The 23,941-nt window shown below is 35.6% G+C and overlaps 1 protein-coding gene across 9 annotated transcripts in view; it reads right to left on the bottom strand.

Moving 5' to 3' along the window:
- KIF21A (kinesin family member 21A) overlaps positions 1-23,941 on the bottom strand; it is a 160,858-nt gene that overhangs the window by 98,708 nt on the left and 38,209 nt on the right. For all 9 annotated transcript variants that reach the window (XM_043967831.1, XM_043967835.1, XM_043967833.1 and 6 more), the window contains exons 2-7: positions 17,458-17,680; positions 17,118-17,300; positions 12,880-13,029; positions 12,153-12,287; positions 7,565-7,732; positions 5,461-5,576 (exon numbers count right to left, since the gene is read on the bottom strand). In XM_043967831.1, the coding sequence (XP_043823766.1) occupies positions 5,461-5,576; positions 7,565-7,732; positions 12,153-12,287; positions 12,880-13,029; positions 17,118-17,300; positions 17,458-17,680 (975 nt within the window). The remainder of the gene's footprint in view (positions 1-5,460; positions 5,577-7,564; positions 7,733-12,152; positions 12,288-12,879; positions 13,030-17,117; positions 17,301-17,457; positions 17,681-23,941) is intronic.

Genomic DNA, 23,941 nt, shown 5'->3' with positions numbered 1-23,941 from the left:
TTTTCTCTTTCTGTTCACTTCATTCTTCATCAGTTTATAAAAGTCTCATTCTCCTAATTCTGCTTAATTCACTTTTCATCAGTTCATACAAGTCTTCCTATGTCTCACAAAAAAAAAAAGAAATAATCTGTTTCCTTATTTCTTACAACACAATAGTAATCCATAATAACCATTTGTTTAGCCATTTTCCAATTAATGGGTATCCCTTCAATTTCTGATTTTTTGCCACTACCCTCCCCTTTCTCCGTCCCCCACACACACACACGCGATAAAAATTTTTGCCATGTAGGACTTTTTCCTAATTTTAACTCATTTAAAAAGTACAGAGCTAACGGTAGTATAGCCGAAAGAAGGGTATGTACTGTTTAGAAACATTTTGCATAAAATTCCAAATAGCTTTACAGAATGGTTGGACCCATTCGCAGTACCACTAATAGTGAATCAATATGTTTATTACCACACTGCCTTTCTAATATCTATCATTTTTCCTTAATCTTTGCCAATCTGATCAGTAGTAGGCAAAACCTCAGAATGGTTTTAATTTGCATTTTTCTAATTAGTATTGGAGCATTTTTTTCACCTCTGATTTTGTTGAAAAGAATTCTAGTTTATATTCATTACATATAATGCTCACTCTTGCTTTTATACATATACTGTCAATCATTTTAAGAAAAGCTACATTGATTTCTGTTTTCTAGTATTTTTAACAGAAATGGGTATTTTTTTTTGTTAAAAACTTTTCTGTAACTATTGATGTAACCATATTGTTTTTGTTGGGCTTTTTATTAATATAGTTAATTATCATTTTCCTAATATTTCCTAATATTATACCAACCAACTGGTTTTCAGGCAGGCCTTCTTAGTATAATCCAACATAGTCATAATAAGTAATCTTTGTGATATTTTATTTTAGCCTTATATATTTTTTAAATTTGCTTCTATATTCATTAGAAATATTGGTTGATAGTTTTCTATTTTAAATCTATCTGGTTCTGGTTTATATGTCAAGACCATATCTGTGCTTCAGAAAGTATAAGATAGGATCCCTTCTTTTGCTATTTTTGCAGTATAAGTAACATTGGAATTGTTCAGTGAATGTGTGTGACAATTCAGTTATGAATCTATTTGGTCTTGGATTTTTTTCTGACTTTGGAAGTACATTTATGGCTTATTCAACTTCTTCCTCATGGATGGAATTATTTAAATTCACTATTTCTTGCTCTGTCAATTTGGGTATTTTATATTTTTGTAAATATTGATTTATCCCAATTAACTTGTCGGTCTTATTTGCATATAGTTGGGCAAAATAGTTTCTAATAACATCCAGTATTTCTTCTTCATCTGCTGTGAATTCACCTTTTAATTTTTGATACTTGTAATCTTATTTTCTTCCTTTGAATCAAATTAGTTAATAGTTTATCCCCCACCAAAAAGAAGCAGCTCCTTACAGTATTAATATAAATGGAATTTTTTTCAATTTAGAAATATAAATTTTTCTCTAAGAATTGTTTTTGATTGCATCCCAGAAGTTTGTGGTCTCATTGTTGTCACTGTCTTAAAGTAAAATTATCTATCATTTCTATGATTTGTTCTTCTGCCCATTCTTTTTTTTTGGGGGGGGGCGGGGCAATGGGGGTTAAGTGACTTGCCCAGGGTCACACAGCTAGTAAGTGTCAAGTGTCTGAGGCCAGATTTGAACTCAGGTACTCCTGAATCCAGGGCCGGTGCTTTATCCACAGCGCCACCTAGCCGCCCCCATCCTATGAACTTTTAGATAAGAGAAAAAGGGAGCCACAACAATCTCACATGACAGCTCCCTCACTATGAGCTTTCCATACTATGCATGATCAGATGAAGTCATCTGAATAGGCTATAGCAATATGGTTCAGATTATTTGTCATTTAAATATAGTATTGACAAGACGGTGGAGGAAAGGCAGTGAGTTCTCAAACTCATGACACAATCCCTCCAAAAAACATCGAAATAATGCTACAGGACAATGCCTGGAGCAGCAAAACCCAAAGAAGAATGTGCTGAAATCATCTTCTAACCAAGAATGGCTTGGAAGGTCAGAAGGAGGGAGCTGCCGTGCTGAGACAGGAGTGGAGCCCAAACCCACAGTCACCCTGACACAGATCCAATCCCAGGAAGGCCTCACCAGAGAAGGAGACCCCCAGAGCCTCTGAATCAGCTGAAGTGCCAGTGTTGTCTGGAACTAAACTCACAGTCTGGTGAGAGGGCTGAGCCCTTGGCAGGGGGGAGACTACAGGGGTCTATACTTGTGCTGAGGCAGAACTTGGGTCTTTCACCCCTGCTGAGAACCAGGAGGTAGGCTTGAGTAGCAGTGGCCCAGGTGGGGGAGGGGCACAGGCTAGTCTGAGCTGACAACTACAACACACAAAGCTGGTTGATTAGCAAGTTGGTCTGGGGTCATCTATGGACCAGGGAACAGGCCAGTGAGTGAAGAACCTGATCTTCCTTAAATCATACCACCTAGGACTTCTGAACCTTGGGATACTGCAGCCTAGAAACAGTGCCCCACTTTGAGGAGCTAAAAAATCAAGTAAAAGAAAAGCAAGATGAGCAGACAGAGAAAGGTGAAGACCATAGAAAGTTTCTTCAGTGACGAGGAAGATCAAGGAGCACCCTCAGAAGAAGATGGCAACATAGGGCCCCTATATCTAAAGCTTCCAAGAAAAATATGAATTACTCTCAGGCCACAGAGGCCCTCAAAAAGGACTTTGAAGATAAAGTTAGAGAGGTAGAGGAAAAAATGGAAAGAGAAATGAGGGTGATGCAACCATTCATCAGTTGAATAAGCCCCTATGGCAAATCCGTGGTACAAAGCTGATACTTAAGAACTCCACATTTTCTACCATAGAGAACATCATGACAGCATTAAATCTGTGGTACAAAGTCCATGCTGAAGAACTGCACATTTCCTACCATAGATAACATTTTGATAGCATTAGAAAAAATCAAGGACAATTCAGAAACCCCTTCCACTTTGGAGTGCAGGGAATTGGGGAACCAGTTAAAACAATGTGGTATACCCCAAACTCTAGCAGCATAATAATTTAACTTTAACAAGCTTTTCCTTCTGCAGGTAAACCACTAAAGCACATGGCCTTGTTTTCTGGCCTACCTCAATCTCCATCCCCTCCCCCTACTTAACCTTTGTTCCTTGAAACTGTCTTTTGTTGTTTTGTTTTGTTTTTTAAAGGCCTTGGAAAGGCCTGGAGTTTCATCACATCTTTAAGTTTCCTCATGAACACAAAAGGGTGCTTAGCAAACCTTTTGCATTTTTGTTTTTGTTTTTGACTTTTATTTCTTTTGCTTTCTTTTTAACTCAATTTTGTAAACTAAATGAATTTTCAAAGACATTTTAAATATATGCTGTGGGGCCATTGGGCCTCAGAAGCTATCACAATTTTTTTTTAAAAGAACCATGGGTTTGATGAGTTTGTTTATGGGATACTGTTTTTTAAAAAAAGGGTTATTGAAACCTATTGCTTGATTTATCAATGAACATATTAAATATTGAGTCTTGCTGATTGAAGTTTTATTTCTTTTTGATAAATTGATTATCACTTTAAGTATCTGTTACTGTCATACTAAGTAGAGAATTCATGTATAAGATGATGTGTTTACTTGCTCAAAGAAGATTATGGAATAATGTCTATTATTATCAGCTGTTTACATTCATTTATCATTTATATGTCATTATACTCTGGGTATGGTTTGGAATTATTGTATATATTATAAGTATATCCTCAGTTATGCAGCACAATACACTTTTACCATCATATTGTCTTTGGTGAAATTAATATGAGATTTATGAATTATGGAAACTTATCATTTCAGAGACTAACTGCTCTTACAATGAGCTTGATGCAGGCCCTGGAGAGAATATATGTACAACAGGAAGAAAGACAGGTACACATAAGCCCATGGTTTGCTTAGGATGGCGACTATGTAGACCACAATTGCTGGACATAGTCCGGTTTCTTCCTCTCTCCCTCCTAAAATAGCCTGGTGTCATGGAAGCTCCAACACATGCACCTAGTTTAACTTAACTTGTTTTCTTTTTCTTTCACTCAGTCTGATAGCATGGTCAGAATCTATCCACCTATGGCCTAGCACAATTGCCGGATGTCTCAAACCATGATATGTGGTACGGTAACCTTTCCATAACATTTTCAGGTCCCATGGACACATTACCAAATTTGGCTTTGATCCAGACACATGGTGGTAAGAAGTGTTATAGATTGCATAACTACCTCAACCCCATAAAAGAGAGGAATGTAATATTTTTTTTTTAGTTTGAGTATGAGTTATATTTTTAAGAATTCTCACTGTTTAATTTGATCATTGACAATGGTATGCTAAGGATTAGTAAAAATCCAGCAGTTCAACAGCTAAAGAAGTGAGTCCAGAGACAACCAGAGTCCAGACCAGAGTCCAGACTAGAATCTAGTTTTCTCCTGATGACTAGTCCAAGAAGACAAGAGCTCAGAGACTTTAAATGAACAGTTCTGTTTTGTTGTTTTTGTTTTTCCTTCTGTTATTATATACACCATTTGTAACATGTACTTTCTGCAGAGGCCCTCCCTCTGCAGGTCAGTGTCAAAGCATCATGAGGGACCACCCCTCTAGACAAAACTTTCCTCTCTCCCTTTTCTATATTGTCTATATGTCTATTAACATATTGTCTATATGTCTATTAACATATTGTTTGCTAGCATAAGGTATTATATTATGTTATTTTTGGCTGTTTCATTGAGCAAACCACACGTTTTACAAAGAAACAAAGGGGGGGAATGTGGTAAAAATTATTTGTGATAAAATTTATTTTATAAATAAACACTTTTTATAATGCTTCTAAGAAGTTTGAGAAAAGTTAAATAGTGTACTATTTTATTTTATTTTATTTGTACTTCACAAAGTACAAAATTTTGTTGATATTACGTTATTTTGTATTTACATAATTACACTGTAGCTTGCAGCCCTGACACCTGGTATTTACCTTTAGTTTGAAATAATCATTTTTCCTAGATGATAGAGTACTTAAGAAAAATATGTGATATTTTATTTAAATGTGCAAAAATTGGTTATAAAAATTCAGAACAAACTTCTTGACATTGTAGAAATGTTCTCAGCAGACAACATATATTGAAGTGATAGGCAATTTTTGATGACAGGAGGCAAAAAAACATGAAAAAGTAAGAACCAATAAAAGCAAATTAATAACTACATTTTATGACACTTAGACTAAGAAGTCTGTCACACACTGTCAGAAAAGTAGCAAAAAAAGTATTCAAATACTTGTAATAAGTATGCTTTGTACAATCACTTTGCAAACTTGCTTTCTAAACAATTCTCACAGCTCATTTGATGAATAATTAAAACCAGGCATTTATTAAATAAGAAATATGCGGGTAAAGTGTTTATTTTTCATACCTGTTACCACCAAGGGAATCCTGCAGTAGTCTTGTTAGTTTAGAGTCTCTATATGGTACATGAGTGGCTCTCTTACTTTTATCTCCCAATGCACTTATTACATTTCCAAGTGCCAACTTAAAAAAAAAAGATGCAAAATCATACAATTATAATTAACTTCAAAGAAACTATGAGTTTGTGGAAAATAAGATTAAAAACTGGTTGCAACAATATTTAAAGCTCTAAAAAAAATTTCAATAGAATCTGCTTAGCATATACCACAGCATAAGACATATGGAAAAGTAACAAAGTCCTGTTAAAGTCTCTAAAAATAGAATTATTTCACTGCTGGTGATATCTAAAAATTTACAGAATTAACAGGATATCATTTAGTGCTTTTGCAAAGTCATTAACTCACACTGCTAAGCTAGAATACACTTCAGATATCATATAGTTCAACTTCCTCACTATATAGTTCTCCTTCCTTCTATGACCACAACTATCAGAATGCAGCAAAGCAGACTCTGTCATCACTGAAGAACTGATCACATTAGTGATTAAGTCTATTGAATTATGATCTCTTTTGGTATTGTTACATATTTACCAAATTCATAAGACGAATACCTGTCTATCTGTATCTCCTTTTTTCCACAGTCCTTCCAAGTTGTCACAACACCAGAATTGTCTAGTCTTTAGAAACTATGTCTCTCAATAAAGGAAATAAATAACTCATGCTCATTTAAGAGACAGAATAAAAAATATACATCAGCGACTATTCTAATAATGGTTCAACTCTCTAACTTATAGTGCATTTCAAAAGAGTTTAGAATGCTCAGAATCCTGAGCCTAAAACACTACCAGAAAGAGTAACAAATCCCTACACATCTCTTCTCATCACAAAAATAACTGAAATCATTCCCATAATGCCAGCAGTTTCTGCAGTTGCTATTTTCTTGCTGTGCAGGGACAGACTACCAATATTGCTCTTCCTCAGAACTTCACAGCAATTATTAAAACTCAAGAATATAATCTTCTTCTCAGTTCAATGTCCAAGCCTGATAATGAGATCATTAAAATGGGCATCAAAATAGGTATAAAAGTCTGGCCTCTCTTGTTCTATGCCTTATTATCCAATGGATCAGAAAGCAACCCTGGTCAATTGCTTCCCCTATATCTTATCAATGACAGACAAAAAGGGATCACACTCAGAGGCCTCAATCGCAGACCTAGAGTAGAAATGGTTGATGAAGAAATGAAGGGAAGCAACACACCCTGATATGGACAAGCAATATCTCAAATTGCCAGTACTGCATATAGATGTCATAAGCACTAAGATGAAGTATCTTGGCATAGAAAAACATGTTCAATTTTGTAATCAAGTCATGCAGCACTCATTACAAAAAAATTTATTCTACAAGGAGCTTCATATACTATCTCTTCCATATGTCCAAAGACACCTTCCAAGTCCAAGATATCTTCCAAGTCAAACTTTGTTCCTAAGCTTTATGGAAATAACAAACTTTACTCCAAAAATAAATGTGTTTTCCAAGATAATTTAAAAATAAGTTTTTTTCTTCCTACAATTTTAAAATTTCTTTAACTTTCACATGTTATTCATATATTTAATAACCTAGACGGTCCTGAAATTTGAAACAATTATTTCTTGAAAATTATCAAAATTTAGTATAAATTCAAAGCTTACCTGAAAATTCTTCTCCCCTTTGATTATGTTCAAAATCATCAATATATTTTGATTTAATTAAAAAGATTTTAAAATAATTAAAAGGACTTCACAGTAATTAATTTTATGTTAATATCAAGAACAAAATACAAATTAACTAAATTTATAATTAGGATTGTAAATTAAACAGATACCAATAAAAATAATTTTAACCAAAAGTAATCCAATAATTAATGGGAAAAACAGGATCTCAACTTGAATCAATATACTGGTCATTAAATTAAATTATAATTTCATTTGTTAGTTTCTATCTAAAAATCCCTCAGTGATCTGTTTATGTAAATATTTTCTCTTAGTATATTATGAATTACAAAGGAAAAGAAAGACTAAAGGAGTCCGTTGGTATATTGACACTTTTAATCAGCTTAGCATCTTTAATCTTACTAGACCACAGTTGATGGATATTCCTTCTTTGGCTCTTTCTCCAGTAGCTCCTGTACGTTTTAATCTTTCTGATCCAGCGAGATCAACAAAATGAAACTTTGCAGTAAGGGTTTCAAATTCATTCATTGGGGCTGATTCCATTATCATCTTATTATCAATTACATTTTCCTGCAATTAAGGAAATAAAAATCCAAGAAATCTGGTTAATATAATAATAAAATGCCATATCCCACTCTGTGTGTACAACATGAGAGGCAAACTGGAACAATGAATGGAGCCTCAGAGTTAGAAGAACTATATTCTATTCCTGCCTTTGAATCACAATGTCTATGTGACCCTGGACAAGTTACTTAACCTCTCAGTGATCAAGGCAATTTTCTAAGACTATAAGTTGTAGAGAAGAAGATGAGCATTAGTAGAATGTTTCCTCATTGGGAGTCCTGATACCAAAGAAATCACAAATCTTGTTCAAAAACAATGTGTAACATAGCCAAGGAAGTCAAACACAAAAGTCCACATAATAACATCCAAAGCCTGGATGAAGGAACAAGCAATAGGAACCTTCTTAAGTGTGTTAAATATTAAATCCATTATACAGATCAAATAAAAATTACTTCATTGGTACATGTTGGAAAAGGAATTATAGTGGCATGTCTATCAAGCCTTGTTGTTGCTGTTGTTTGTCCTTCATTCTCAAAGAGGACCATGACACTGGGGTGATGTTACGATTTGGACTGAATTGAATTTAAATGAAGGAGGACTATGGAAGGTCAACAACCTCTCACTCTCTCCTCCAGAGCCATCTGGGTCCAGTGGCAAGATTATAAATCAGGTTGACTGGAGATGGCCCGAGATGTTTAAGGCAATTGGGGTTAAATCACTTACCCAGGGTCACACAGCAAGTAAGTGTCTTGAGACATTTGAACTCAGGTCTTCCTGAGTCCAGGGCCAGTGCTTTATCCACTGTACCACCTAGCTGCCCCAATCAAGCCTACTACAAACATAGATATCACAAGAACTGGAATAGAAGGGCAAAAACTATGTTCAGCCACAATCACAGCAATGTCTAAACTTGTCTCTTAATTTTACTAACATGCCCAGTGGCAAGGAAAACAAAAATGTTGTTGAGACAAAGAATGGGAAGATGATACAGCTGAAAAGGTGATGAAATGCTACTTCATTAATAACACTAAAAGACTAAGAAAGATGATGTTAATGAAATGTGATACGTGCTAGTCAAATGCCAAATTGACTTTCTTTCCGTTCCTCACACATAGCACTCCACCTCCCAGCCTCAGCATTAGCTGTTCCATCTCTGTCTTGTAGAATGCATTACTTCCTTGAAAAGCAGTTTAAGACTGTGGACTGATCCAGCCATTCTGGAGAGTGGTTTGGAACTATGCCCATGGGGTTGTAAAATTGTGCATACCCTTTGACCCAGCAATACCACTATTAGGTCTTTATCCCAAAGAGATCACAAAAAAGGCAAAAGGACCCACATGTACAAAAATATTTATAGCCGCTCTTTTTGTGGTGGCAAAGAATTGGAAATTAAGGGGATGCCCATCAATTGGGGAATGGCTAAACAAGTTGTGGTATATGAATGTAATGGAATACTATTGTGCTGTAAGAAATGATGAGCAGTCAGATTTCAGAAAAATCTGAAAAGACTTACATGAACTGATGCTGAGTGAGATGAGCAGAACCAGGAGAACATAGTACACAGTATCAACAACATTGTGTGATGATCCACTGTGATAGACTTAACTCTACTCAGCAATACAATGATCCGAGATAATTCTAAAGGACTCATGATGGAAAATGCTCTCTACATCCAGAAAAAATAACTGGAATCTGGATGCAGATTGAACCATACTGTTTCTACTTTTCTTTTTTTTTTTTTTTTGGGGGGGGGGGCAGGCACGGCAATGAGGGTTAAGTGACTTTCCCAGGGTCACACAGCCAGTAAGTGTCAAGTGTCTGAGGCTGGATTTAAACTCAGGTCCTCCTGAATCCAGGTCTGATGCTTTATCCACTGTGCCACCTAGCTGCCCCTTTTTTTTCTTTTTTGAGGTTTTCCCTTTTGTTCTGATTCTTCTTTCACAACATGACTAATGCAAAATTTGTTTAATGTGATTGTACATATATAACCTATATCAGATTTCTTGCTGTCTTAGGGAGGGGGGAGGGAAGGAGAAAAATTTGGAACTAGAAATCTTATAAAAACAAATGTTGAGGGGGCAGCTAGGTGGCACAGTGGATAAAGCACCGGTCCTGTTTTCAGGAGAACCTGAGTTCAAATCTGGCCTTAGATACTTGACACTTAGACCCTGGGCAAGTCAATTAGCCTGCATTGCCCCACAAAATAAATAAATGAATGAATGAAATTTTAAAAATAAATAAATAAAATCAAGGAGCTGGACTGCATAATTCCTATGGTCTCCTCTAGCTCTAACATAATACACTGATATTTGGGGAGAATAGAAATTTCAAGCCTTCTCCCCAATCATTCTATCTGTTTACTGTTTTTAAAAATAGCTTCGGGCAGCTAGGTGGCACAGTGGATAAAGCACGGGCCTTGGATTCAGGAGGACATGAGTTCAAATCCCGCCTCAGACACTTGACACTTACTAGCTATGTGACCTTGGGCAAGTCACTTAACCCTCATTGCCCTGCCCCCCCCCAAATTAAATTAAATTTAAAATAGCTTCATTTTGAAAACAAAAAAATCCATGTAATAATCAGTGTTGAAGGCACAATTATCCTTCCAGTCATCCAGATTTACTATTTTAAAGTCATTTTTTACTTTTCTCTCTACCTTACTCCTTATATCCAATCTGTTGCCCAGTCTTGTTGATTCTACCTCCACAATACATGTCATATACAACCTCTTTTCCACACTTACAAAATCAAAACCTTAGTTCTGGCCTTTATCACCTCTTACTTCAACAATTGCAAGAGCCTCTTAAATGGTTTCCTAGCTAGTCTCTGGATTCTCTAATCCTCTATCCAGCTGCTAAATTGGCATTCCCAAAACAGTTCTTGTTGCCTTCATCTGCTCAAAACAACAACAACAAAAATCCAACCCTCTTACCTGTAGAATATACCCTTTGTTTGGCTTTTTTCTTTTCTTTTGTGAGGCAATGGGGGTTAAGTGACTTGCCCAGGGTCACACAGCTAGTAAGTGTCAAGTGTCTGAGGCCATATTTGAACTCAGGTCCTCCTGAATCCAGGGCTGGTGCTTTATCCACTGAGCCACCTAGCTGCCCCATTTGGCTTTTAAACCTTTTTACAACATAGCTGCAGACTACAGGTCTAATCTTATTGCATATGCACATTTCTTTTCCTCAGCCCTTACATTCTGGCCAAATTGGCTTGCTTGCTGTTAACTAACAAAAAGCATCAAGTTGTTCCCTGTGCCTGGAACTTAAGTACTCTCTCTTCACCTCTACCCTGTAAAATACCTATGTTCTTCAAAGCTTCAAGTGATAACAGGAAACCTACCCTGATCATCCCAGTTGCTAATGCCCTAACCCCCACTCCCCACACCTTCCCACAAGAAATTGGGTATATATTTTCTAATTTTCTATGTATGAAGCATCTTGGGGTGGAGCCAAGATGGCGGAGAGAAGCCAGCGAGTTGCCTGAGCTCTCTTTCTGTTCCCTCAAAAAGAACATTAAATCAAGCCTCTGGATGGATTCTGAAACTACAGAACCTTCAAAGAGAAGGTCTTCCAACCAAAGATAATTTAGAAGACTTCAGAAAAGGTCAGTCTAACTCAGGCAAAAGGGAGGTGTAGCACACCGTGGGTTGGGGCAAGTCAGCAGGAAGCTGTAGGCCACAGCCAAGCAACTGAGGCCCCTGGATCCTGGCTCAACAAGCTGGTGGCGCAGCGGGACAGTGGCAAAACCCACCTGTACCAGCAAAAAGGGCAGGATGCCAGCTAGAAGGCCACCCACAGGACAGGCACAAACAGGCCTAGCAATGCCAGCACCTGCTGCCAGCAAGCCCAGGGCAGTGAGAAATCCACAAGCCATAGGGGCCTCAGTGTAGAAAGCCAGTGACACAGCCCCTATACCCCAGCACAAGAAGCTTGAAACAGGGACAGTGGTGGCCCCAGAGCAGACCTCAACTTTAATTTTCTATGTACATGGTGTTTCCCTTGAAGATTATACAAGACTATCAAAGAAAAAGCTTTCAATATTGTATTTATATCTCCAATGTCTAGTAATAATAATTATTAGCTAACATTTATGTAGCACTTTAAAGTTTGCAATGTGTTTTAGATGTTATCTCATTCGATGCTCAAAACAATATTGTAAGGTAGGAATTATTATTATTATTATTATTATTTTTATTATTTTATTGATGTGGAAACTGAGGCTGGGAAAGGTTAATTTTCCCTTGGTCATGAATTGTCTGAAGCAGGATTTCAAACTCAGATCTTCTGAATTCCAAGTCCAATACTATCAACTGCTCCATCTAGCTGCCTAGGATAGTGCTTGGCATATACTGAATAATTTACGGAAAATCAAATTTTAATTTAAGGAACTCAAAGAGTTTGAGAAATTAGGAAAAGAAACTTACAGCATCCATTTTGGGACACACTCTGGTCTGACACAAGTGAATGGTAAAAATGGCATGTGAACGAGAACTCTGCACATTCATCTGAGTACTCGCAGTGGTTCGAGATAAAGCACCCAGCTTTAAACACTGCATCATCTAGAAAACAGAAAAAAGAGAAAAGAATAACACTTGACCAATATTTAAATGGCATACAACCTGACAAAGATTTACCTTAAATGGTTAAACAAATCATTTACTGATGTATAGAATAGAGTTGATAAGATACTATTTTACATCATTATTGTAGGTGCAGCCAATTTTTGAGATTAAATACAAAGTGCAATAGTGTATTATTTTAATAGAGGAAAAGCCTATAGGATTTATTGGTTCAATATGTTTTAACATTTGCAGTTTTATTCCAAAATTATTTTCCTAATTAAGCTTTTGCACAGACTGAAAACATATATGTAAATATGCATGTACACACACGCCGCACACACACACCAAGTCTTTTGCTAACTTAAAAAAATTTTTCACAGTAGTCTCCTTTAAGAGATCACAATAATATTAAAACTGTAACAGCAAATAATGCAAAAGGATTCTGATTCTGCCTCTCATCCATTTTTATCCCATTGTAAATTTATTAAAAGAAATGATCTTTGTATTTCAGTCCACAGCCTAAAGCTCTAAACACAGTAAAAGCTTTAAAAATGTTCAATAATTATTTGAAATATAAGGTAGTTATCACCTCTGATTCTGTATTCACACTACGTGTTGTAACTCCCACAGTATAAATTCCTCCAGTTGAATCTTCATGGATTCGTATATTGGACTTTTTGTTTTTTGCATCAATGTCACGTGTGGTATCAAAGAGGTCAAGAACCTCTTCATTATAAAGCTAGCAAAGTAAAATGTAAAATGTTAGTCTTGATGAAAATTTCCTTTTAGATACTACAAAATTCCTTTTCCAAAACTACTTATCTCTCAGCTATTTATAACTATATCTCTTTAATAAGATTACCATTTAAAAGCAGCTAATATAAGAGGCAATTAAAAGTAAAATAAACTCTACTAGAAAACAGTATTCACAAAAGGAGTTGTTGAAGGTACATAATGTAGAAAAACATCAAATGACTTTTTAGATGAAGATAGGCAAAATGGAAAGATCAAGGTAAAAATTTCCTGTTAAATGGGGTAAATAAATGAAATCAAAGCTTGAAAATAGATTTGAAGGATTTATATCACATAGGGAAAAATATATACCTCACTTTTCACATATCCTGAAAAATTACTTTAGGCACTCCAAAATAAAAACTTAACATTTCAGTTGGTTTAATATAGTAATTAACAAAGTTAGGTCTTCTTGGAAACAAGCTGAGCAAATCTTTGTCAGGCAGGTCAAGGAATAGGTCCCAGTAGTTGAAAAGCATACATTCAATCATGTAAAATGTAAATGTATTTAGGAGCAATAAGTTTATTGCTCTAGAAAGTTAAAAATATTTCTCAGGTGAACACTGTTTCTTTTAGGGGATTTGGAAATCATCAGCTACACCATCCCTTAATAAGCTATCAGTAAGTCATAATAATATCACCATCATAATAAGACAATAGAATATAATATTTTGATATAAGCTACTTCCTTGGTAAAACACATATTGTTGTACCAAATTCAGGTATCTTGATCATATATGACAGTTTGTTTAATTTGTGACTTGAATGTTTAACTGTGAAGAAGATGAACTATGAAGGGGCCTTGCAAAAATGATTTCAGTGGTCTAAATGGGAAACTTTAATAACTCAATCCATTTTATGGATTAAATAACTAAATTCCTTTAAATGGGGAACAAAACAAACAATATTTAATTTGAACTTCCTAGCACATAATTTTATTAGTTTAAGTGTAATCAATACTTTTTTGTTATTTTGATAGATCCATGAACTCCCCTGTCTCCATCAATGTACTCCTCCAAGGGGCAGCCGTGGATAGAGCACAGGCCCTGAAGTTGGGAGGACCCGATACTAGCTGTACAACCCTGGGCAAGTCATGTAACCCCAACTGCCTTAAACATCCAGAGGCATCTCCAAAATCCCTGGTATGTATGTATGTATGTATGGTTGGTGATTTTGCACAGGCCTTCCTCACTTAAATCCAATTCACTGCAAGTCATGACATCATCCCGATGCCATGGTCCTCTTTGAAAATGAAGGACAAACAACAACAATTCCTCCAAACCTTCCTGTCATCCTGTGCAATTCTTGACCATGCTTTTCTCATCATTTCTCTTCACAAAGTATCTAATATTCATAAAACTACCAATATAGTATTCTGACTAATTTGTTCCACATGACAGGCCCTACTTTTCTGATCATATATGCCCATGTGATGAATTTTTCACTACTTTTAAGTGCAAGTCACATTGGCATATTATACAACCTACATACAATTTGTTTCTGCAATTTTGATTTTTCTGAATCTGTAGCATTCCATGGTTCACACACATATAGTATCATTGTTAAGTACACTGGGGTTGAAAAGATGGGGTCTAGAGACAATGAGCAGCTTACAATATGGAAGGCAAAATTAATAAAACTGAGAAAAAAACCAACTCATTGAATAACAACAAACATTTGATCCTTACAACAATCCTAGGAAGTGGGTGCTATTAGTATCCCCATTTTACAGATAGGGAAACTGAGACAAATAAGTTAAGTGACTTGCCCAGGGTCACACAGCTAAGTAAATATCTGAGACAGAATTGGAACTCAGAACTTCTTCAGGCTAGGCCCAGTGTTCTATCTATTGTGCCACCTATCTGAATTGATAAATACAACTAGGAGCTGTTTAAAAACAAAAGCCTAACTTAAATTAAAAAGAAAAACAAATTAGCATATCAACATTATAAAAATGAAGAAATTTGAACACTTTTATAAGCCAATAAAGAATTACAATAGCAGAACCATGAGAACAATTTAGAGACAACACTAAAAATAAACATCTCTGAAAGCTATAAAAATTATGCATTGCATAGCATCAATGATACTATTCAATGTAAAGGTGAAGGCTTTAAGGGAAAGAATGAGATAAATTTCTATGTACAAACAATAGGTGAATTTGTTTTGCCTGACTATGAATATTTATTACAAGAAATTTGTCATTTGTTTTTAAATAGAGAGGTGGGGGATGCTTTAAATGTGAATTGTTACATGAACTTTCAGATGAAGTCAATGCCCAAATGCAATAGGTATTCTTTATACAATTTCCCCCCAAATATCTAGGGCAAATTCTATTATAACATTTTAATTTTTTTTAATTAAAAAAATCCACCTTTTCTCCCTCTCACAGCAACCCTCTCTCCCTTTCCCAACTGAGAACGAAAGAAAACAAACATCTCATTGTCAACATTTAGTCAAGAAAAAGAAATTCCCAAATTGGCCATGTCCCCCCCAAAAATGTCTCATTCTGAACTTTGAATCCTTCATCTTTCTATCAGGAAGTGTTTTATCATATCTTCTAAAATAGTGGTTAATAATATGTTTATCAGAGTTCTTAATTCTTTTAAAGATGTTTTTCGTTACTATATTGTCATTAATATACTTTTTTCTCCTGGTTCTGTTCACTTCAGTTTGCATCAGTTCATACAAGTCTTCCTCCATTTCTAAAACCATCCCTTTCAACGTTTCTTACAGCAAAATAATATTTCATCACATTTATATACCCTAACTTGTTCAGCCATTACCCAATTTATGGACAGCCCCTCAGATCCCCATTCTTTGCTACATCATAAAGAGCTGTAAATAATCTTATGTATCCTTGGTTAAGTTTGTTTTGCTTAAAACTAATCCCTCGGGGTGGCTAGGTGGCGCAGTGGATAGAGCACCAGCCCTGGAGTCAGGAGTACCTGAGTTCAAATCCGGCCTCAGATACTTAACACTTACTAGCTGTGTGACCCTGGGCAAGTCACTTAACCCCAATTGCCTCACTTAAAAAAAAAAAAACAAAACTAATCCCTCCTTTAACCTACCCTAATTCCCCTTTCTTCCTTCTTCTCTTTCCTATTTCCCTTTGTGTGTATGTGTATTTTCCCTTCCTTGACCAGTTCAGAAGAGAACAAGACCCATATGTCAGCTGCTCTTTCTCATCCCCTCCTCCTTTTTGTATAGAACTACTCAGATTAAATTACATTAAAGATATATGAGGGACAGCTAGGTGGTGCAGTGGATAGAGCACCGGCCCTGGAGTCAGGAGTACCTGAGTTCAAATCCGGCCTCAGACACTTGACACTAGCCGTGTGACCCTGGGCAAGTCACTTAACCCCAATTGCCTCACTTTAAAGAAAAAAAAAGTTATATGAGAAAAATATTCTGAAATGAACAGTGGTTCTTGCCTGGTATAAACATTTATCAAATTTTTTATTCATCATTTGTCATGTAGTTTTCTTATCAGAATGAGTTAAACATTCATGTCACAGAATCTATCAATGTACAAAATTAAGCACAAATAAAAGGTTTTCACAAAAGATACAATACATTTCAAAATAGCATAGTACTATATGCATATATTAATTAGTAAACACAAATAAACAGCTCTTTTGACTCATGATGAAAGATCCTATCTATCTCCAGAGAGAACTGATAAACTGTGAGTGCAGACTGAAGCATATATTTTTACTTTATTTTTCTTGCTATGGGTAATATAGGAATGTTTTATATGACTTTACATGTATAAATGATATATTTATCTTTTCAATGGGTCAGGAAAGGGCTAGAGCAAGAGAATTTGGACCTGAAATTTTTTTAAATCAATATTAAAATAAATAAATTTTTAAAATCAGTACCATTTAAAAAAATAACAAGTGTTTTAAAAAACAATCTTAATGTTACTACATGTTTTTAATTATCATATGTAAAAATATAAAAATAATTCTTGCTGAACCACTTAACTGAAGACAAAGTTTCTTAAAAGTTGAGAAAATAATTAAATATTACCTCTAAGAATTGAGAATTAACTTTAAAATCGGGAGGTGGAACTCCATTTTTAATAGCAATTTCTTTTTTTTCTTCAATACACTTAAAAAGATGTTTAACAGCACGAGAAATGATACCCTGTTCTTCTTCAATGATATTAACATCAAATCCTGTTCCCATAGTGTATGTTTTGCCAGCTCCAGTCTAAATATAAGAAAAAAGGAAAATGAACAAACTTACCAAAAAGAAAATACAGTTTTAGACAATGTCAAGAATAACAATAAAACTGTACTGAATCAGCATTTCTGTTAAGGAATGGCTTGATCTATTTTTTACCATTTAGTCATAATTTAGTACTTACTTGTCCATAAGCAAAAACTGTAGCATTGTAGCCCTCAAAACAACCTTCAATTAGTTTTTCTATACATTGTGTGTAGATCTGTTCTTGCTGGGATTCAATATCAAACACATAGTCAAAGGTAAAAGCTTTATCTTTCCCTAGAAACACTTGAGGTTCACCCGGTGTGACAGAAGTACAAATATGGCATCCTTCAATTTTTTCTTTTGCAAGCTGAGGTCGAATTCTGTGAAAAACAAACATACAAATAAGATGATTGGGCTTTATTCTGGAGTACTACTTAACACCTATTATATTGGCTAATAGGAAAGAAGAGGAAAATGACAAATACTGACAGGGATGTGGGAATTGAGACATTAATACATTGCTGGTGGAGCTGTGAACTGATTCAACCATTCTGTAAGAGTAATTTTATATGCCCAAAGGGCTATAAAATCACATATGCAATACCTCTGGCCTAGCAATACCAAAACAAAAAGGAAAAAGTACAAAAAAGTACTTATAGCACCTTTCTGGTGGCAAAGAATTGGACACTGAAGGGATGCCCATCAATTAGGGAATGGCTGAACAAAGTGGTATGTGATTATGATGGAATACTATTTCTGAGAGCAGGACGCTCTCAGAAAAACCTGGACTTACATGAACTGATGCAAAGTGAAATATACTGTGTACAACATAACAGCAATGTCGTAAGATGACCAGCTGTCAATGATTTAGCTATTCTCAGTAATAAAATTATATACAAGACAACTCTGAAGGACTTATAATAAAAAATGCTACACAACCCCAGAGAAAGATCTGTCTGAATACAGATGGAAGCATTATTTTTTTTACTTTGTTTAATTTCTTGAGTTTTTTATCTGTTTCCTTTCAGAACATAACTAATATGGAAATGTTTTCCATGATTACACATATATAACCTATACTGAATTGCTTAACATCTCAATGAGAGGTTTAAGGAGGGAAGAAGGGAAAGAATTTGGAGCTCAAAATTCTAAAAATGAATATGAAAAATTGTTTTTACATGTAATTGGGGAAAAATAAAATACTAAGTAAATTCAAAAGAAAAAAAATCATTGGGCTTTCATTAACTCAGGGTCTTTTGCTTAGCTGTCAGTACAGGTAGCACAACTACCTCCACCATAAAAAGCAACAAGAGAGGGCAGCTAGGTGGCGCAGTGGATAAAGCACCGTCCTTGGATTCAGGAATACCTCAGTTCAAATCCGGCCTCAGACACTTAACACTTACTAGCTGTCTGACCCTGGGCAAGTCACTTAACCCCCTCTGCCTCTTAAAAAAAAAAAAAAAAAAAAAAAAGCAACAAGAAATATGGTGGACTAGAGTAGCACAATCACTGTCAGCTACTATTTACTTTCACCACAAAAGAGTGACCTAAACTTAAAGAACTAGCTCCAAGAATGAAAAAACAAACAAACAGAAACTTGCTAAAGAAAGACCCTGGTTTTCCAAATTATCTGCCCTTAAAGATGTTGAAGAAGTTGTTAAGGATTTTTTAACCAAAGTGAATATGAAAAAGGTGTTGACCACTTGAAAAATGTCACAGTTGTCTATGGACAGCAGGTATTGCAAGTTTTGTTGCAAACTCTTCCACCACCAGTGTTCCAGATGCTAGGCTATTAATAATTAGTTAGAGAATTGTTAAATAAATAAAGTTTATTTGAAGATCATGTGGAATGGGAAGCTTATAGATATAATAAAATCAGGATAAACTATACATATCTTGAATTCTTAATCAAGAAGATCGGTAGGAGGGAGAAGCTAGGTGGTGTGGTAAAAATTATTTGGGGTAAAGATTAATATTCCCATTTTTAGCTAACTCATTTGGGAGGGGCCACACCTGGCCCACCCTCAGATTACAAAGGCAGCTTTTTGAAGGACCTTCCCTTTTGGGGAGGGAACATTGAATGCTCCCAGAAGGGAGGTGGGTGATTTCTGGTATGGAAGCTAGCTTCTTTCTTTCTGCTTGGGCCCTTGAGGTGGCAGCCATGCTGGTTCTCGGTCTGGTGGGCTGTTCAGGTTTGGGTGAGTTAATGACGGAAAACCCCTAAATTCCTTTGAACTAGCTTAATTGGAAATCAGTCTGGGTTGGATAGGTTAAGTTTAGAGTTAATAACATTCATCTGCATTTCCATTTCCTATTTCCTTATCTTTGATTTTTATTAGTTTCACCTTTGTTGTTTTAATTCCCAAGTAATAAAATCTGATCTTTTTGTGAACTAAAGCTTTAGACACTCCTTTCTTATTGGACTGGGAGAAATATCTAAAAAAGGGGCTGTTCAGAGGGGAGGGTTAAATCTTAAAGTCCCTCATATTTTCCGGGGCCCCAATATTAAGGCAAGTCAACCCAAATAACGCTCAGTATATCAAATTTTGGCCCTCACAGTGGTTGCAGTGGATAAAGCACTGGCCCTGGATTCAGGAGGACCTGAGTTCAAATCCCGGCCTCATACACTTGACATTTACTAGCTGTGTGACCCTGGGCAAGTCACTTAACCCTCACTTGCCCCACCAAGAAGGAGGTGGAGGAGGAGGAGGATAGGAGGGGATAAGAAAGGGAAATGTACTGAAATCATTCAAAGTTTATTTTAATTTTATATAGTTAAGTCTGCCTTGACTATTTAATAAATGTTTTGGTTATAAATTTTAATTACATAAACATATGGTGTGAATTATTTAAATTTCACTGTTACTATATAATTATAATGTACATAAAACATTTATATTAAAATACCTACAATTCTTTTTTTTTTTTTTGCGGGGCAATTGGGGTTAAGTGACTTGCCCAGGGTCACACAGCTAGTAAGTGTTTAAGTGTCTGAGGCTGGATTTGAACTCAGGTCCTCCTGAATTTCAGGGCCGGTACTCTATCCACTACACCACCTAGCTGCCCCCACCTACAGTTCATTTTTGAAAAGCAAAGTTAAAACAATAAAAGAATTTTTGCACTTTGTGTAAAATTTTTAAGATTATTTGAAATCTGTGATATATATAATTCAAAATCATGACACTTTCTAACTATATAGAAAACTTTTTAAAATATTGTTTTTTTCTTTTACACTTACTAGCTGACACTGCCATAAAATATTGGTTAATGCCTTTGAATTGAAAATCCTAAGTGAATTTAAAATGTATTTACTTTGAAATTAATTTTAATTTTATTTAAAGACTGACCTTACCAACACATCAAAAGTATTAAAGTATAATGACTCAATATGGAAAGTACTCACCAAAAGCAATACAAATTCTAGAAGAATACTTTTCTTCAGCTAGGTATAAAAATGTATTCTTAATAAATTCAGCTACTTATCTCCACAATAAAATTATTCTTCATTTTCTCTTGAAGGATTGGCTATAAGCAAAAAAAATGGGGGGGGGGTGAAGCTGGGAAATTGATATTTGCCTCTATGCCTTTTCTTTTCCTTCTACTTAGTCTCATGTCCTCCTCAATCAGTGACACTGACCTCACTCCACACCCATCCCTCACTTCTCACCCTACCAGCAACAAGGCTGTACTAGCACATCCAATGACAAGACATAGATTTGACACTAGACGAATAAGAGACTTCTTTCTAAATGTACACAGAGGGCATGAATCACAGAATAAGAGTCTAGAGTTGCCAGAAAAAGGATGAGTAACGAGAGAGTAGGAGACTTTTTTCTTTTCTTTTTTTTTTTTTTTGGTTGCATGAAAAATGAAGTTTAAAAAACTAATGTATAAGAGTAGTTGAATGGGAGGAAAAATATAATTGCCTGAAAAAGGAAAAAAAATACTGAAAAGAAAAAAGGGAGGGTCTTTGCTTTAACCTGAGATGTGAGAGTGAATAAATTAGTACTCCTCAACAGGAGATAGGTAGCATGTATCAGGAGAGAAGGAGACATATTTAAGAGATGTTGCAAAAGTCTATAGGCCTTGGCAACTGATTGGATATGGCATGTGAGAGTTTAGAATTTAGAAGTGAGGATCACACCAAGGTTGTGAGACTTGGGTACTGAGTGAATTGCAGTGCCCTCAACATTAATAGGGAAATCTGGAGGGCAGGGAGGTTTAGGAGGAGGATAAGTTCAATTTTGGACATATTGAGCTTAAGATGTCTAGTGGACATGCAGATCAAGATGTCTAAAGGCAGTGGAGATGAAAGAACAGGATGTGCACAAAGAATTTAGGGCAGACTAGGTAGATTTGAGAATCATCAGCAGAGAGATGATAAAATCTACCATTGCTGATGAGATAACCAAGAGAAATAGTATAGAAAGAGAAGAAAAGGAAGGCTTAAGGTTAGAAGAGCATGAAGTGACAAAGTAAAGTCAAGGAGAATAAATTATGAAACAATGTAAAGACAAACTACTTTAAGAGACTTAATTCTAAACAAAGCCAAGCCAACCCATGATTACAGAGCACTCATGAGAAAGTATGCTGCCATTTCCCTGATTAAAGATGACAAACTGAAGATTCAGAATGAGATGGACGTGGCTAATGTGGGATTTTCTCTTTTTTTGCTTGACTATGCATATTTGTTGCAAAGGTTTAATTTTCTTCCTCCATGGAAATGTGAAAAGAGAAAATAAATGTTTAATTGGAGAAAAATTTTAAATTAAAAAATATCTCTCTCCACAAATGACTCCTAAATAACATCCAAGCCAATTTATTCCCCTAAACCTATCATATCAACCTCAATATGTTTACAAATTGAACTCATAAATCCTTCCTTCCTTCCTTCAAAATTCCCCTATCACCACACTTCTAGTTACCCAGACTTGCTACCGTAAAAGTCATCTTTGACTCTTCTTTCTAATAACTAATGACACAACAAACAATAATAGCATTTATATAGCACCAGCTATATGCCTATTATGTGCTAAGCCCTTTACAAATATCTCATTTTATCCTCACAAACAATCCCTAGGGTGGTAGGTGTATTATTTTCAGTTGAGAAAACTTGAGGCAGGGGTTAAGTGCCTTGATAAGATCATATAACTAATAGTATTTGAGGCTGATTTTAATTCAGGCCTTTCTGACTCCAAGCCCAGAACTCTATCCATATACCTACAGATTTGAGAGAACTCTCATTGTCTGTATCTAATCAACTGCAAAGTCTTATCAATTCTACTTCTATTACAAAAATCCCCATCTCTCTACCTATGGTCACCAAGCTAGTTCAGACCTTCCTCATCTCTCCCCCCTAACTACTTTAAGTTTTGGAATAGGCTTCTCTCCCCCAGTCCTTCATTTCTCTAACTGAATCTCCACATAATTGCCAAAATAATTTTGTTAAGGCACAGATAAATCTAATCATTTCCACTAGTCTACTCAAAAATCTTTAGTTGAGTCCTAATATCTCAAGAATAAAATATACATTTCTGAGTCTAGCATTCAAGGTTTTCTACAATGTCTTCTTCCTAGCTTTCTTTTCATGCTACTTCCATTCTCAAACTCTTTATCTTAGTCAAACTGGATTACTAGCTGTTTCCCAAATTCAGCATTCAATCCCCTAAACTACATCCTTCAAAATATCTCCAATGCCTGGATTCTTCTTCATTTCTACCTCTCAGAATCTTTGTCTTACTTGAAGACTTGGCTCAGATGCCACCTTGTCCAGAAAAAGTCTTCTCTGACCCCTAAACAAATTGTTAATGGTTTCCTCCTTCCTCAATTTACTCTGTATTATGACTATGTTCATTTTATATTCCTCCATCTAGTACAGATGCTAAGCAACTTTCTTTGTATTCTTTTTTTTTTGGTGGGGGGGGGGTGCGGGGTGATGAGGGTTAAGCGACGTGCCCAGGGTCACACAGCTAGTAAATGTCAAGTGTCTGAGGCTAGATTTGAACTTATATCCTCCTGAATCCAGGGCTGGTGCTTTATCCACTGCGCCACGCAGCTTGCCACCCTTTCTTTATATTCTCAAGAACTTTCATAACTTTATTATATTGAATTGAGCAGGAAGGTGTTTTTTGTTGTTGTTTTAAATGTACTGAAGAGTTTATTTTCTCATAATTATACGCTCTACAATATAAACTATTGTTTGAAAACAAAAGAGGAAGTCCTAAAGGGAGCCCAAGTCTTTGTGAAAAGATTTTGAAAATCCAATTAAATTTTAAATACAAGTTACCTCCTAGTAGCAGCTTATCCGTAGTCTTCAAGAACAGAAACAAGCCAGAGTCAATAAGAGTGAAACATCAGAAGTTTACAAAATTTTAATCCCATACAAGAGAGCATGAATACACACACACACACACACACACTTTTTTTAGTAGCATAAGATTAGCATTACACTTATGACATCAAAGTTGGTACAGACACTAAACACTTGCCAAATGTTCCCATTTTTTGAGCAACTACAATGCTGTTTATTTTCCCAGTGTGAAAGAGGTTGTTTTCCTGAAAGAACAAGCAAAAAGGGGAGGGAGGAGAGGAAAAGTACCTACCACCAACCAAAATAAGTACCCTCCTTAATGACCATTACA

Source organism: Dromiciops gliroides, chromosome 5 (assembly GCF_019393635.1).
Source record: "Dromiciops gliroides isolate mDroGli1 chromosome 5, mDroGli1.pri, whole genome shotgun sequence".
In the NCBI taxonomy this organism is placed as follows: Eukaryota; Metazoa; Chordata; class Mammalia; order Microbiotheria; family Microbiotheriidae; genus Dromiciops; species Dromiciops gliroides.
This window is presented reverse-complemented; position numbering and strand designations above follow the sequence as displayed.